Genomic DNA, 17186 nt, shown 5'->3' with positions numbered 1-17186 from the left:
AGGGTGAGATGAACAGGTTGGTCATGTTGGTGGAGACTCAGATATGGCACCCACCTCCCAGCTCTGTCAGGGGAGGACTCAGAAAAGAAACAATGTCCTCTGGCAGCTTTTCTGTCTGGGAGAAAGCTGTCTCCTAGCCTTCACCCTGGTGCTAGACATTTCAGTTTCTCCTTGTATGTCTTTTTAAGCTGCTGCCCCAGTGCTGGAGCTCAGAGTGAGTCTGAGTAAGTCTGTGTGTAAGCCCTTTAAGAATTTCATAGGACTCCAAAAGTTTGTGTCTTCTACAGCTTGGATCCCCATGGACTTTTACAGCCAGAAGTTACAGGGACCTATCTTCCTGGCACTGGAACCCTGGGTTGGGGGCCCTGGTGTAGGGCTGGGATCCCTGGCTCCTGAGATATCCCTCCTGATTTTTATCCAGCGTATGTAGGTGTGAGACCAACCCATTCCGTGTCTCCACCCCTCCTACCAGTCTCAATGTGGTTTCTTCCTTAATTCCATAGGTGTAGGACTGCCGTTCAGCTCTGTTTCTGGTGGTTCTGAGTGATGGTAGTTCTGCAGTTTAATTGTAATTTGGTATGGTTGTGTGAGGAGGTGAGCCATGTTTACCTACACTGCTATCTTGACTGGAAGCTGTCTGATGAGAGTCTTAAACCAGATCTTATCCTAGATAGAATAAACATATAACTGGTATTTACAGAACAGTGGTCTAGAGATAACTATTGTTTCAAACAAGGACATGTATAAAAAATTAATTTATATTCTTTTTTAGGTCAAAATTACATTATTATGGGCCAAGTGGGTGAAGATGGGCAAGCCAAAATCATGCCAAATAGCTTCGTCATGATGTTCAAGACCAAGAATCAAAAGCTCCTGAATGCCTTGGAAAACAAGCGATGCTAACAGAGAACTGTGTCAGTTGAAGCTTCATTCTGTCATTGCCCTTGAGAGATCTATTTTTTCAGTAGAAAAACAATCTTATATTAAATATTGAGCATTCCGAAAGATTGACTCTTCGCACGATGTAGGGGCGAGGCCTCCAGTTTCGCTGATGGGAGTTCTGAGCCTGTGCCCGGAGAATCAGGCATCTGGGTGTGGTCACAGGAAACTGATGGTCAGCAGCTGACTGTTTGGGAGCAGTTTAGTTATACATTGTTATAGAAGGGGATTTTAGAAAGGAGTTTTGTGAAGATGTAAAAGAAGAGATAAGTGCAATATTTGCTCTAAGGTGTTATATTCTTTTCTTGCATTTTTAAAATCAATGCTTAATAAAATATTTTTAAATGATTACACAACAGCCATTGAATGGCTTTTTTTATAATGTGGGGCCTGTGAAAAGAATATCCCCTGCTATTTACACAGAAGGCTGTCTTTGTAACAATCTGTACTTTGCTAAAAGACAGCATTCTGAGAACTTCCCGGACTAGATGGGTCCAGGAATGTAAACAGACTATAATTCTTCTCTGCAGAACCAGAAAATGTTAGTGCTTAAGTGGTGTCCCTCAGGGATCTAATTTAGCTTCAATTTCTATTTTGTAATAGAAATCACATACTTCCCGTGAGACAGAGCAGGCAATGGGCTTGGAAGTCGCCATGGCAAACCCAGTGCCTTCACTGCCACTGGAAGACACCCTCACCACCCAGAGGAAAGCCCTGTTATCCTGACTTACAGAGTTCAGTCCTTGTTTTCCTAGCCTAAATCATAATTGCTCATGTTCTAGGACTTGAAATTAGAAGTGAGCCTGACACCCGTCTCCTGCACATCGCGGGTTAACCAGATGAGGCTGTGACAGTAAGGATGCACTCTGCCTTTGAAAAATCCAGTTTCACTCAGCAGTGGAAGAACTGTGGAAGGGCTTCCCATAATTTGCACGGCACCACTTAAAATGCCCTGTGCCTACAGTGGGTGTGGCCACCAGCCCTCAGGGGGTTGCCGGCCAGGAGCTTCCCATCCTTTTTACCATGGGTGAAAAAAGGACACCCATCTCTACCCAAAGAAGGTGGAAAGAACCTTAAGGATGAACAAAGACTTGAGTCACAAGGTCTCCCACAGTAGAAGCAAAGTTTTAGAAACAAAGAAAAATATTCTTTGGGGTGAAAATCCAAGTATGTGCTATTTGAAACAGATATCTAAAACATAGAGACACAGAAAAATTAAGAAGAAAAGGATGGAAAAAGATAACTATACCCAGAAAATATTAACAAAACTATTGTGGTTTTGTTCATATTAGAAAAATAGACTCTAAGGCATTACTCAAGGTGAAGAGGGTTACAGTAACACTGACAATTCTAAAATTTGCATACAGCTAGTAGCATCTTGTAGGGGTTATATAAAAAATATATAACTACATCTGGTTTGGTATAAATGGAAAACTCACAGGAGAAAAATTTTTAAGACTTTTAAAATCAGTAATTGGTAGATTTAAAAGAAAAAACAATAAAGACATAGGAGATTTGAACCACACAGTTAACTAGATTCACCAGATGAGCACATTCAGAGCAGAGCCAAAAGCACATGGCTCCTCTCGGTGTGGGACAACTTCACACACTTGCCCACTCACTGCACCACGGGACAGATCCTGACAAATTTCAAACATTCTTTCAACCACAATGCATAATTAGAAATTAATAACAAAAATTAAGTAACAGTAAAAAAGATGAAAAAACTTGATGTTGGCAATTGGAAAATGTGCTGTTAAATGATTCATGATCAAAAGAAAATTATAATGGAAAATAGAAAAATATTAAAAACAAAACAATAATAAAGTTGCCAACTTAAAACATTTTTAAATATGCAGAATGTGGCTTAAATAACACCTGAAAATTTATAAACTTACATGTTTACATTATTTCTAAAAAAAGGGTAAAAAATAATTTGTGAATGATACAAATTAAGAAGTAAGAAAAAGAACAACAGAATAAACTTAAAACAATTTTTATTGTTTTTTTTTAATCTTCACCTGAGAATATAGTCATTGATTTTAGAGAGAAAGGAAGGAAGGGAGAGAGAAATATGGACGGAAGAAAGAAGCATTCATTGGTTGCCTCCCACACGCACCCCAACCGGGGATTGAACCTGCATCCTAGGTAGGTGCCCCGACTGGAGATCTAACCCGTAAACTTCTGGTGGACAGGACACTCCAACCAAGTGAGCCACCTGGTCAGCACAGATGGCTCACCACGTCAAACTTTTAAAAGGTATGAGGAAGTAAGCAGAAGAGCAGAAATTGAGTAAAATAGTCATCATAAATAACAGAAAATTAATAAAGCCAAGTATTGGTTCTCTAAAATGACTAATATAATTGATAAAACTGACAAAATTAAGCAAGAAAAGAAGTGAAAAGACAAGAAAACAATTTAGGACTGAAGGGGGAAACTGCCTACAGACGTTACCGAATCTGAAAAGGTGCTGAGAGGTAGGTATTCTGAACCAGTTTGTGTCAGCAGGTTTGAAAGCACAAAGTGGGCAAACACCTAAGTAGGGGAGTTTATCAACTCAGACTCACGTAGAAATGGAACGCTTGCGTAGTCCTATTACCATTGAAGAAATTCAGTCAGTATTTAAAATCTTTCTTCAACTAAAACTCCAGACCCAGAGAGAGTCTACCAAACATCTAAGGGCCAAACACTGCCGATCTAACTTACACAGCCCCAGAGTATAAATAAAGAAGTAACACTGCAGTTTTTCTATCAGACTGATATCATCTCTTTTTAAATTATATTTTATTGATTATGCTGTTACAGTTGTCTTGATTTTTCCCTTTTTTCCCTCCTCCACCCAGCACCCCCCACTCTCTCAGGCAACACCCCCAACTTTGTTCACGTCCATGGGTCATGCATGTAAGTTCTTTGGCTGCTCCATTTCCTGTACTGTCCTTCACATCCCCACGGCTGTTCTGTAACTACCTATTTGTACTTCTTCATCCCCTTACAACTTTAGCAGACGATAGGATCTAGGAACGCTGTCAGTCTGATTTCATGCACAAATGTAGCTGCAAAAACCCTAAACAAAATACTATCAAACAAAATCCAGGGAACGAAATAGATCATAATCAATTTAGATTTATCCCAGAAACACGACTGATTTAGCATTAGAAAATCAATGATCATACTTCACTGCATTACGGGGTTTGCAATGCCAAGGAGGGAGTGTTTGTGCAACCAAACGTTCAGACTCGTAAGAGCACCACAGCTGCCCTGTACCGATATCCGCAGAAAGCTACAGCACAGGGACCAGACCGTAACAGGACCGTGTCAGACTTGCTTCTCCTGTGGGTCTTTGCAGCAGCGTGGCAGCAGTTTGCACAGACATCACTGCTGTGTTTTCTTCGGCCTCCCCAGGTGATGTCTCAGACATCACCTGGTGGGTGCAAACAGTCCAGCTTAAAGGTCGCATCTCCTCAAAAACAGTGATCCCTTATAGGAATTCCACAAGCATAACTTCTAGACTCCTCACAGATGACGTCCTAGTTATAAGTGGTACACATTCAGAAAAGCCCAAATCCATGGCTCCCCTACCACCTATTCTTGCTCTTAATAATACACAAAATCATTTGATGTAACTCAACATTTACTCACAACAAAATAAACCCTGAACAAACTGTGAATAGAAAGGAACTTAAACTGACGAGAAACCTGCAGCAAATCTCATACTTAACGGAGAAATATTGAAAGCATTTTCTTTAAGATCAGGGAAGACAATGTCTGAAATCAACATTTCTATTAAAAATTGTGCAGTAAACTCTAGTCAGTGTAAGAAGTCAAGAAAAAGAAGTGATATTAGACAAGAAGAAATAATACTATTATAATGTAAAGATGATAGATTATTCAAATACAAAAACCCAAAGTAACTTGCAGGTAAGTGATTAGAACTAGTAGTTCCACAAATTTGTATATATATATATATATATATATATATATATATATATATACCCTAGCCCAAGGACAAACTTTTGAGGCTTTAATGCATGGAGCGGCCTTTCTGAGGAAGAGAAACACCCAGACACACTGACTGAGAGAGGAACTTCTAGATTACTAGTAACAGGACCGAGAAAAGTGGAGCTTACCTGGCATTTATCTGATTGGCTGACACAGTTCTTTTTTTAAACATTCACTTACCTCTGATATAAACCTGCTGTTTTGCCTCTTTTATTACTGTAATTTAATGTAATCAGAAATCATGCGTCTTAAAGATGGTTGTTTACAAAGCATTAATTAACACATAAAATTTTTCCTCACTAATTTTGAATTGCATATCTTTTTTTAAAAGTATTTTATTGTTGTTCAATTACAGTTGTCTGCATTTTCTCCCCACCCCTGCCCCCCACCCCAGCCAAACCCACCTCCCTACCCTGCTTCCACCCTCCCCCTTGGTTTTGTCCAGGTGTCCTTTATAGTAGTTCCTGAAAACCCTTCTCCCCACTGTCTCCTCCCTCCTCCCCTTTGGCTATTGTTAGATTGTTCTTAATCTCAATGTCTTGCTTTTTTCTTTTGTTGATTATGTTCCAGTTAAAGGTGAGATCATATGGTATTTGTCCCTCACCACCTGGCTTATTTCACTTGCATATATTTTTTAAAGATTTTATTTATTTATCTTTAGAGGGGAAGGGAAGGAGAGAGGGAGAGAAATATCAATGTATGGTTGCCTCCCGTATGTCCCCTGCTGGGAACTGGGAACTGGCCTGCAACCCAGGCATGTGCCCTGACTGGGAATCGAACCTCGATCGTGTGGTTCGCAGGTCCGCACTCAATCCACTGAGCTACACCAGCCAGGGCCACTTGCATATTTTAAACATTTATCTCAAACTGGGAGCAGGGGGAGAAGGAAAACAGGTGTGAAGTGATAAAATGAAAGGAAACACTGTAATTGGCAATTCTTCTGAGTACCGTATTTTGCTGGGTATAATGTGCAATTTTTTGCCCAAATTTTTGAGGAAAAATAAGCATATATATTATACATGGGTAGTACCCGAAATACCTTGTATCTGTTCCTGTGCTTTGTAATGATTTGTTACATAAAACTTCTTGTATCTTATGTTCAAAAATAAATGCTAAAATTCTCTCATAACCCCCAAATAAGTATCTAAATATAAATAAATAAGTAATTGAATTTAAAAAATGAAGGGAAGATTTTTTCCTGAAAGTTTGGGCCAAAAGCATGGGTGCACATTATACACAGCAAAACATGGTACATCTTCAAAAAACACAACGTGTGTACAAATGAGGCAGTGGTGCCAGAAAGCTAACCAATTAACTTACAATTGAGAAATTTGCAGCAGCTGTTATCCCTGGTACCACAAATACTTTCTTGGTGTAATTCTTAATCATTAGTTCCAACCTATTTTACCTTCGGAGCCCATAACCTCAGCCTACTTGATAGTATAAATGTATTTTCTGAGGAAAACAAAAATTTCAATTTCAATACAATTCCAATAACCATCCCAACAAGGTTATCTCTTTTTTTTGTAGAAATTGATAGGCAGATTCCAAAATGCATATGAAAAAGAAACTAGAATAGCCAAAATTATTTGAAAAAGTAAACAAAATTCTTACCTGGGTGTTTATTACTGTACTTCCCCGACTATATCACGCTAGTGATAGGCAACCAACTTCTGTCTTCCAGCAGTTTTCTTTTGGAGTGTTAATGAATTTATTTTAATTTGTTTTTGTTTAGAGAGAGGGGAAGGGAGGGATAGAGAGGGAGAGAAACATTGATGTGTGAGAGAAGCATCACTGGGTTCCCTCTCACACACCCCCATCTGAGGACCTGACCCCCAGCACAGGCCTGTGCCCTGCTTGGGAATCAAACCAGCAACGTTTCAATTCACAGGCCAGCTCTCAATCTACTGAGCCACACCAGCCAGGGCTGGGATAGTAATGAATTTTAAAATCCCAGTTATTTTCTTATTTTAGTATGTTGTTGTATTATGTATTTTTGTCAGGTTTGTTGACGCGTAATTTCTATACATTAAAATTTACCCTTTCTTAGTGTACAGTTTGATGAGTTATGCAACCAATCTTCCACCAGGTCCTGGTAACCAATGACCTGATTTCTGTTTCTATAGTTTTATCTTTTCTAGAATGTCATATAAATGGAATCATATAGTATGTAGCTTTTTGTGACAAGCGTCCCCCCTTAGCATAGTGCCTTTAACACGTATCTGTTGTGGCATGCATCAGTAGCTTTTCCTGTGTCAACTTGGCGAGGCTGAATTGTGTCTCCCAGAATTCTCTTCCTCGTGCGTTTCCAGCAGGGTGGGCAGCAAGAGCGGTTCGGGTGCAGTTTGGAGGGCAGAAGGGAAGCGGCAGCCGTCTTGTTTTTTACGGAGGCACTCCTGCAGATCACACGTGTAACTAACTTACCTGTTGGCCCCGTCTGCTGGCGGGCAGACTGGCCTGCACTGTCCCACTTTGCCTTGCATCTGCCTTCAGCTTCTCTGATTCCTGGGGCGAGTGTGTGTTTCGCACCCTGGCAAGGGGCAACTTTTCCTACCAGATAGCCACGTACTCAAGGTTAGAGACAGTGAGAAGTGACATTGGGCTCAGTGTGTCTTCATGGGCTCCAGTTTGTCCTTGTTTTTTCTACTTTAAATGGGCCTTCCTGCCCCAACTGCCTACCCTGTGAGCTCCAAGTGCCAGCACTAGATGCAGAAACAACCTCACGGAGAACGCTTCCCCAGTTCCAATTGTGTATGTTAAATCCCTGTGGACAAATCACTACACATCACACATGGTGCGGGCAAATATCCTAGATGTTCTGTTTCTCTGCTGGACTCTGACTTGATTCCCTTTTATTACTGCAAAGATTTCCATTGGTAGATGTACAGTTTGTTCATTCACTAGTTGAAGGACATTTCGTTTTTAGTTTGGGATGACATGCACATACACGTCTTTGTGCGAACATATCATTTCAAAATATGGTATTTATAAAAATAATAATAGCTAAAAATGTTAAGTATGAATTTTTCTGACCAACCGAACAGCTGATTGGAGACAGAAGCCACCCAGGGCTGTTCTAGAAGTTCAAATTGGGCAAAGACTAGACATTGTTTCAGATGGGTGCTCTCGCACACCACTGGCAGCATGGGTCTGACAGTATTTCATGCCAGTGGGTGGTTACAGTTCTCAACAGATGCTTCTCAACTAGGAATTTCTGCAGACCACGTTGGAGGAAGCTGTGTTATATAGTCTCACAATGGTACTGCTGGCCGCATGAATGACCAGGACACAAACTGTTCACAACAAAGTTTCAGAAAACAAGGTATTTATTTTCCAATTGCAAATGTGGCAAGGATAATGAAAAATGCCACATCTCAAACAGAAAAGACGGCAAAAAATGCATGTGAATTCATCAGTTTTACAACAGTGGAAGCAAGTGAAACATGCCATCAAGGGAGATGGAAGGCAATCAACGGAAAAGATATTCTCGTTGCCTCGTCTGCCTTGGGCTTTGATGGTCATGTAGAACCTTTAACATGATACTGTCAGAAATTCAGAGGCTATGAAAGAAGAAAAAGGAATGAGTAGAACGATCTCGACACAGATGTATTAAGTGACGAGCTAACAAAGGAGGCCTTTACTAACTACTTACCAGCGGGCTTAATAACCGCAGATGGTCAACAAAATTCACATTTACACAACATCATAGCAGATTTCAGGTGTCCAACAAATTCGGTTTCCAGGATCTGAAGAAACCATGGAGTGGTGAGTACAGAGAAGCTGAGAGTAGAAGGAAATGACTGGTGAGAGGGTGTCTCCTTGTACATTAAATAGCTGTAATGCAGCTTCTGATGCTTGATCGAGGTGTTAATTCTGATTTGAGAATCTTTTTCACGGAGGATTTTAAAGAAAAATTTGGATTTTAAAGTCGTTAAAATATTTTTTAACAAGAGCATGTTGCTCTGCATGACCCCTGTATGCACTGTGTATTGCAGTTCATTATTGTCGGCGATTTGTAGAGTTTCTTATCTTCAAGTTAAATCGTGTTACTTTTGTAATTTAAGTAAGCAGTTGGTTTAGTGGTTTGTCCTTTTAATAAAATATAGGGGTAAAGTTTTAAAAAATTACATGCAGTTGCCACTGGGTAGGAAGGGGCCCAAAGTGGTCTGAAGCTGATCTTTGCATTTTAGGCCTTTCTTACCATGATTAAAAAGCAAAACAAAACAAAACACTGAGTTGTATACTTCAAAAGAGTAAAGCTGATGACATGACTTATATCTCAGAAAAAGTATACTATAATGGAGTGAACAGACTCTGTCCATTTACAATCTAATGTCAAGTTTTATTCACACTTCTTCTTACAATATGCTGTCATTCAACACATACCTCATAAGTAATCCATGCACACAGTAGGCATTCCATAAATATTTTTATTTAATAATTAGCTACTTTTTAGAACGACTACAAATCCTGATGTAAAATCCCTATTGGGAAGTGCATAATCCCATTGTAGACAAAAATATATAACTTTACAATAAACATTTTTATAAGAATTTGCCCCAAAGAGGGAACACTTACAATTTGGAACTCAAAAAGCAAGAAGTACAAAGTAAGGTGAAACACAGTACTAACACCCTCAGACAACGACCCCTGGATCGGTGGTGCTTACAGACCAAGGGCTACCTGAACCCCGTGACCTTAAGAACACCTGACATTCAGTTAAGAAGGTGGTCATATACCTAGTAAGCAATTAACTGGAAATGTTGCAAGAATATGTAAGCAATAAGCGATGAAAAAATTTGAACTACATCCCTTGCGTGAACATAGGAAAAAAATTAAATATATTTTATTCTCCAATTTAAAAAAAATACTTTCCAGCTTAAGTAGCAAGAATGACTCACAAATAAAATGAAGCCATTTTTATAGAAGCTACATTAAATTCTGAGGAAAATACTGCAGGAGAAAAGCTCAAGAACCCTAGTCCAAATACAAAACAAATGTTTTGGGTCTTCCAATGTTTACAAAAATAAAATAGTCTGTGACCACTCATGATAAAGAAATATCTTCTAAATCCTTATTTTGGGTTAGCTTAATAACTATGAACATTTACTCAACTTAAAAAAATTATAGCACTATTATGATAAAGAAAAATTAAAAACCACCAAATATCTAACCTCAGAGAAGTACATAAACAATACTTTATAGCTACAAATAAAAAGTCTACTAACTATATTTTTCAAAAATGATGTAATTCTATAAAAATCATATACATGGACTGTATCAATACATGAAAATGTAGATGTAAATACGATTAAAGTGAAAAAAGCAAAATTAAAATTTTAGTGATTACAACCATGTAAAAGTAAATAACACATAAGAATAATGAAACTGAAGTGAATTGAAATTTATAGAGACATAAATAGGTTCAAATATTCATTAAGTCTGTTTCTTTGTTACTTAGGATTATAATAAAATAAAAAAATAGACTAGTTTTAGACAAAACTATACTCTTAAATGATACATGTGAAGTTCTAAAACAGAGATCTTAAAAGCCAAGACTTTAATATTTCAAGTTATTCTATGGATGGAAATCAGCCCCCATTTACTAGTCTTCATTTACAGAACCTTCTGGCAATGCGTACAATCACCGTCCTCCTTAAATATAGGAAAAAATGTGAGAGTGCTGTTCAGACTAGAAAACCAAGCAGGATGCTTATATAATCTATCTACTAATTTGTTTTGCTTCTGCAAAAAGCCACTAACATAGGGTTTTAAAAAACTAATTCTACACATATTTTACATAACAGATTTATGTTATAAATATGTTAAAGAATGGCTTTTACATAATTCTTCATTTCAAGACATACTGACTTAATGCAAGTCATGCAAACACAGTCTTTCAGATTCACCATTATTATTGAAAATTATTCTCTACATAATTTAGAGAATGGTTAGTTTCTTGGGTAAAACATGGCGTATTTAGAAGTCCGAAAGCCAAGCAAATCCCTTATTTCATTTCGGAATTTGGACAGGTCTTGGCGCAGTTCGTTCAGGTTTTCCACGGTGGCCTGATCCGTGCTCTGCATTTTCTGTCTCATGGAGGTCAGGTAACGATGCACCAGGCAGCACATCACTTTTTGGTAGTTTTCATCTCTCTTTTGTTTCAGATTTCTCCATTCCTTCAAAACAGACAATAATATGGTAGTAACAATGGGCGTAAACACTATTTAAGTAAGGTGGGTTTAAAAAAATATTCACAGATACAAACATGTATCTTTTTTTTAATGCTTCATTTATTACACTACACTTTTGTCATTGTGTTACAACATTTAACACTTTTTTCGATCAAACATAGTCTGCATATTTGTCTTATTCATTCACTTTCATGCTTATTTTGATTCAAAAAAAGTCATAGGAATCCTCAATTTATAGGAAGAATTAGCAAACCATGGACCACATGTCCAACTGACCTATTACATCGTTTTTATGGCCTGTGGGTGCAGAATGATCTTTACAGATGAACACTTGTTATTAGTTTGATGATAGTGAACAGTAATTTTGAACCCCAATTAAATAAAATGTTATCCACCCCTCAAGATGGAATTTGTTCTTTTCATTAATTCATCAATAAAAATTTAGTGGAAATTTATTTTCTTTCTTGTTATATTACTACTCATATAAATCTTTGACTTTGTTTCAGCCTATAAAGTCTCAATCATTTACTTTCTGGCCCTTTACAGAAAAAAAATTTGCCAACCTCTGCTTTATAGCCAACATGTATTGAATTATTCATGTACTGAATAACTTTCAAGAACTATAAAAATATGAGCTGACTATGGTAGTCAATTTTTATGCTCACAGAATAGGGATTCTGAATATTTTCAATGTTTTAAAATGGAGACAAGATTTCATGCAAAAAAATTGCAGCTCTATTTCTCATTCTAAATAAATATTTGTTGACTTATTTTATGTTATACCTATGCCACGCATTATGGATACAGGAGTTTAAAAAAAATCTGAACCAGGCCTTAAGAAGCCTGCTTATTTATGCCTTAGAAAACTTTAAAATTAGAAACTGTTAAAACTTCCATATTGCATTTGTAATCTCTTACCTTTAAACTGTTTTGCCGTTTAACCTTGCCTTTTGATGTATGAGAGCAAATCCATTTACTGAGGCTACTAATCATATAGCAGATGGTCTTTGGTGGAGGAATGATGTTAAAAGGTGGGGGTAATGTACACTTGTCATCAAAGTAGCTAAGCCACAACTTTGCTCGAGCAAACTTCCATTCCTTGTCTTCATGATTCTATAGAAGGCAAATGAAAAAGCAGCATAGGAAATGAACAAGGGAGTCCATGTGCACACACTTAAGGGGGACCCCCCAAAACCAGAATTATCTTCTGGAGGGTGGGCCCCTTATAGTACAGGCTTCCCCTGCTAGGTGAGTGCTCTAGGAACCCATCTGAATCATTGTGCCAGCTGGCATTGTTGTGAGAGGCTGCATTCAGCTTCAGTGAATTTTTTTGAAGACTCTTTCAACATAGTTGCCCATTTCCTGATGGCTGATTCACAACTGCACCTGCCTACACCGCGCTGAGTGTTCAGCAATTTTTGACCAAAAACAGCAGGACCCCCATGTCCCATACTCCCTATTCACCTGATTTCTCCCTGAGCAACTTTTTTTGTTTTCCTAGATGAAAAAAAGCCCTCAAAGGGAAATATTTTGCTGATGTGGAAGAGGCAAAACGAAAAATGACAGAAGCCCTAAAGGGCATCAAAATCAATGAGTTCAAAACCTGTTTTGAGCAGTGGAAAAATGTCTCAATAGGTGTAGTGCATCAAATGGAGAGTACTTTGAAGGTGACTAAAGTTTTAACATGTAAGAATAAATACACAATTTTTTATAAATAAATTCCAGGATTTTTTTGATTCCCCTCATACATGGGCCGGGGGGGCAGGGAGGGACAGAAAAAGAGGAATCATTTTAAACTGTCCAAATGTTTACAAATCTTGTAGATAAAAATCTGGTTTGAGATTTGCTATTAATATATATTACTTGCATTGAAAAATACAAATTTAAAATGATACTAATTCTTCATGTATCGTTTGGTTTCCTCATCCACCGCACACACATGGTATTGTCTGAAGAGAATACGAAGTTGAAGGGAGTGGACACTCACGGCTATCAGCTGAAAGCTCTTGTGCAGCATGGCCACCAGCAGCTTGGTGAGCACGATCACGACCACCACATTGTACGTCCCGACAATAACAGCACCAACAAATGACTGCAGTTCCTCCCCGTAGTTAAATCTTGTGACAAAGATTGCCACATGTGCTAAGGAGAAAATATACCAGAACAAAGCAAAGCAAGTGCCAATGAACCTGTAAAGACGATCACATTTTTGTTTAAAAGAAAATTAAAGAAATTAATTAGCAAAAAATGAATTCATTTATATTCACATTACAAAGAGAAAATGCTTATAATCTAAGAATAATCGTTCATGAAACAATTGAGGTGAATCCAGCAGTTCAGATACGCCTGACTTTAAACCAAGAAGTCGACTCAAGAGGAAATTATTCCTGTTTGATTTCTTACTGACTTCCTGTCCATTCTTAACACAGCAGCGTCTATGATCCTGATAATGTCTGATTAGATGTTGTTGCTCCCCTGAACAAAATTTCTAATGGCTATCCCAACAGCCCAAAGTCCTTACAAAGCCCAGCAAGGTGCTACAGGGTCCCCGTTACCTTGCGACTTCACCTCCTACAACGCTCCCTCGGATCTGCTACATCACACCCACACCAGCCTCCTGGTTTTTCCTCACCTATGCAGACCGACTCCTGTACCGGGCACTTGCCTTCGCCACCCCCTCCATCTGCCATGCTCTTCCTCCAGATACCTCCTCCGCTGCTGGATCCTCCACCAGCTTGACATCTGCCCTTGACTGTCATCTCCTGTGGGGCCTTCCCTAACCTCCTATCCAAAACTGCGCCCTCTCACACGTACATACCCCCCACCCCCAGCCCAAGCTTCGTCGAGTTAGCCCTTATCAGTGTGTAACACACTATATACTTGATTTCTCTTATTTTATTTCATTTTGCTGTCTGTGTCATTTCATTGGACTATAAGCTCCATAAGGTCGTTTAGTTCCCTGATACTTCATTAACTTAGCACTTAGAACAGTGTTTGGTATATAGAGGGTGTTAGGCGAATATTTATTATTCATTTACTCTTATCCCTTAAACAAGATGACATGGAAGTAAATGAGGAATAGTTGGTACATAACAGGAACACAACAAATATACAATTCAACACCCCTTCTTCGCTATTTTATTTAAGAATGCAGGGCACTATGTTGTCCTCCTCACAACTGAGTGTTCCATTCCTTACTGAACATAATTATGGTTTATATATATTGTAACAGTAAATTAGAGGGGAAAATTGTTCATGCAGCTTTAATCGTTTTCCATTCTAACCATCTCCAAACAAGTGTTAAACACATGAGACTGTTCTGGTTGCAACAATGAGGAGACGCAGGCGTGCTGAGCATCTTGCAACACACACAACCGACGAAGAGCTGACCTGCCCCCCACACCGGCGGTGCACCAAATGCCAAGGGTCCCGCTGTTCAGCAGACTGTGGCGGGGGAGACCATGGAATAACGTGGGCCTACTAATTATTTGATAAGCTATATGTGAAGGCAACTATCAAATGACTCACAAAAATTAGTATTTCTTACCAAAAGGAATTTCTTAAAGAAAATGTGAAGTTTGATATCTGAAGGTACTAATTCATACATAGCACAATAGAACAGTGATTTTCAACCGCTGTGCCACAAGAATTTTTCACACATGCAAATACCTGACTCTTTAGTCAGGGGCACCAACCCCTTCTCCCTTCAATTGTCAAATAAAATAATGACCACAGCCAATCTGGTGTGAACGAATCAAAATTATACCTACTATATTTTGGCAGACTACAAAAAAATAGAGTAGATTTTTAGGCACACCACAGAATTTTAGAAATTAGTTTATGTGTGCCATGAGATGAAGAGGGCTGAAAATTGCTGCCATAGAAAGAAATATATTTACTAAAAATTTTAAGAGACACTCACGAATGGAAAGTATCATTGCTTTGCTGTTCACAGAAGATGCCCACGCAGTCTTTCTGTTCCTTTGGGGTATAGCCTTTATCATACAGCTGCGTCAGTCCAATTGTGAAGGAAAACAAAACAAGAAGGAACATGCCGAGGAACTTCCCGAAATCCTGAAGCATCTGTCCCATTGAAATCTGTGCAATATATTACATAGGTGTTCATTAAAATTATCAGGGAAATAAAATGTTAAATATTAAATGGCCAGGAAATAAAAGGAAGACACACACATGAGCCACAAACTCTTGCTTCTTTCCATCTGTTTGAGATTGTTTAGCACTTTGAAAACATCAAAACTCCAGCTGCCTAACCAAAGCAACCCTATTCATGCCAAGCCTAGAGGACTTTGTTGCTACCACGGTGAAGATAGAGACATGACATTTAAGAAAAAAGCTTAATTTGCAAGGACTAAAATCTGAAGGGAAACAAATGCTTATATTTTTAGCTTCTTAAACTTTACAAACATATAGTCAATATGAGAAACTTTTTCATTTACTTTTTGCAACCAATTTCCCAAGGACAGCATTGCCTCCTCCAGGACTGCCCTTAATCTCTTTGGCTGAGGTAACTGATTTTCTTTCCTTGTGGGTCCATTATAAGAAAGTATGATGTGTGCAAGCCAAATGAGAGGGTCTAGTGTTAATAAGTGTCTTTTGTAATGTAGATGTGTGTAGTGCATCTGGAAGCTTTATCCAATCCTAATTTCATTCTTCTTCAATACTTCTTCAAATCTGGGGAAAGTAAGCTTCACACTTTACGGAAAGCCCTCCACATGCCGGCTGCCCTGCTGTGCATCTTGCACACATTGACACGTTCCATCCTCACAACAGACCCAGAACCCAAGACTCACAGAGATGAAGTTGCAATAAGTCATGGAGCTATGAAGATTACGATGAAAGCTTTGTGGTCCTCTCTTTCCTTTCTGTCTACCCATCTAACTACCAGTGTTAAAAGTTGATTAATTCACTGGAAACATGTGGATAAACGGGGAATTTTAAAACTCTACAAATTACTGATGCCTGCTCACAGAAGTGTGATACAATAAAAGTTAATGAGCGAATCGTGTTACCATGTAGCACAGAAACAACCTTGCAGCGTAGTTAACCCACAGCTCTGGAGCCACACAGCTCCTGGATGGGAATTTCGGTTTCACTACTTACCAGCTGTGTGACCTAGCTCATGTTACTTAATGTGCATATACCTCCATTTCTTCCTCTGTAAAATGAAAATAAAAGCATCTGCCTTGTAGAATGGTTGTGAGGATTACACGAGGTAATAAATGTAAAGGTCCTAGAATGGTTTGGGCGGTGAGCACACAATCTCGTATACACATGATGTGCTATGGAATTGCTATGTAATTGTGTTAACGAGTGTCACACCAATGAAGTCAATAGAAAGGAAAAATTAAAAAATAGAAAGTAAAAAATTTTAAAAAGTTCCACATTAAGGACCCCAGTGTTCACTGCTATTAGTACTGTGACCACCGCTATTTATAGATTCTACCCTGTTACATCTGCTGAGGTGCAGAGGTAACATCCTCCGCAAAAGCAGGGGAGCTAATGTCAAAGAGCTCCTTGGTCTCTGGAGTCAGACTCAGGTTCAAGTCTTGACTCCCCTTGTAAGTTCTATGAACTATCTAACCTCTCCAATTCCATAGATTCGCCATTTGTAAAATGGAAATAAAAATAGCAAGGGTTGTGATGAGGATTAAGTAAGCGAAAGTCTTAGCACAGTGCCCAGTGCACACAAAATGTCCAGTGAATGCTACTGGCTGTTATTATTCTGAATAACGTAGCTATGGCAACAGCTAGGCTAGAGGCCTATTTCTCCATCAGCTGTTTTTTTCTCACAGGAATCAGCACCAGTTTTTAAATTCAACAAACATGCATTAAGTAACAGCTATGGCAAAGGAGTGAGTAAAGTGTAAATGAGAAAATTCCCCTACCCTTAAGGAAGTTTTAATTTAGTAGAAACAGCATACCTTACAATTTTAGACAAACTAAATTTAAATTGGCTTACAGTTAAGACAAGCTTTAAGGAAGTGCTCATTAAAGGTTCAAGGTATGAGGTGCATGAGACGGAGTATTCCTTTC

At 38.6% G+C, this 17186-nt stretch overlaps 2 protein-coding genes and 1 pseudogene across 3 annotated transcripts in view; 2 read left to right on the top strand and 1 right to left on the bottom strand.

The window, feature by feature from the left end:
• PCOLCE2 (procollagen C-endopeptidase enhancer 2) overlaps window positions 1-1290 on the top strand; it is a 64953-nt gene extending 63663 nt beyond the window's left edge. The window contains exon 9 of the mRNA XM_037040308.1: window positions 773-1290. Coding sequence (XP_036896203.1) covers window positions 773-903 — 131 coding nt within the window. The 3' untranslated portion in view covers window positions 904-1290. The remainder of the gene's footprint in view (window positions 1-772) is intronic.
• A 6792-nt stretch (window positions 1291-8082) lies between these two features.
• Window positions 8083-8707, top strand: LOC118983173 (nuclear transcription factor Y subunit beta-like; annotated as a pseudogene).
• A 259-nt stretch (window positions 8708-8966) lies between these two features.
• The window catches only part of TRPC1 (transient receptor potential cation channel subfamily C member 1), a 68410-nt gene continuing 60190 nt past the window's right edge, over window positions 8967-17186 (bottom strand). For both annotated transcript variants that reach the window (XM_037040272.1, XM_037040281.1), the window contains 4 exons: window positions 15055-15230; window positions 13120-13321; window positions 12051-12245; window positions 8967-11117 (listed from right to left, as the gene is read on the bottom strand). In XM_037040272.1, the coding sequence (XP_036896167.1) occupies window positions 10890-11117; window positions 12051-12245; window positions 13120-13321; window positions 15055-15230 (801 nt within the window). In that variant the 3' untranslated portion in view covers window positions 8967-10889. The remainder of the gene's footprint in view (window positions 11118-12050; window positions 12246-13119; window positions 13322-15054; window positions 15231-17186) is intronic.

This window comes from Sturnira hondurensis, unplaced genomic scaffold (assembly GCF_014824575.4).
Source record: "Sturnira hondurensis isolate 20B ecotype Veracruz unplaced genomic scaffold, ASM1482457v3 Scaffold0000396, whole genome shotgun sequence".
Classification (NCBI taxonomy): domain Eukaryota; kingdom Metazoa; phylum Chordata; class Mammalia; order Chiroptera; family Phyllostomidae; genus Sturnira; species Sturnira hondurensis.
The sequence above is the reverse complement of the archived record's forward strand: the minus strand, read 5'-3'. Positions and strand labels throughout refer to the sequence as shown.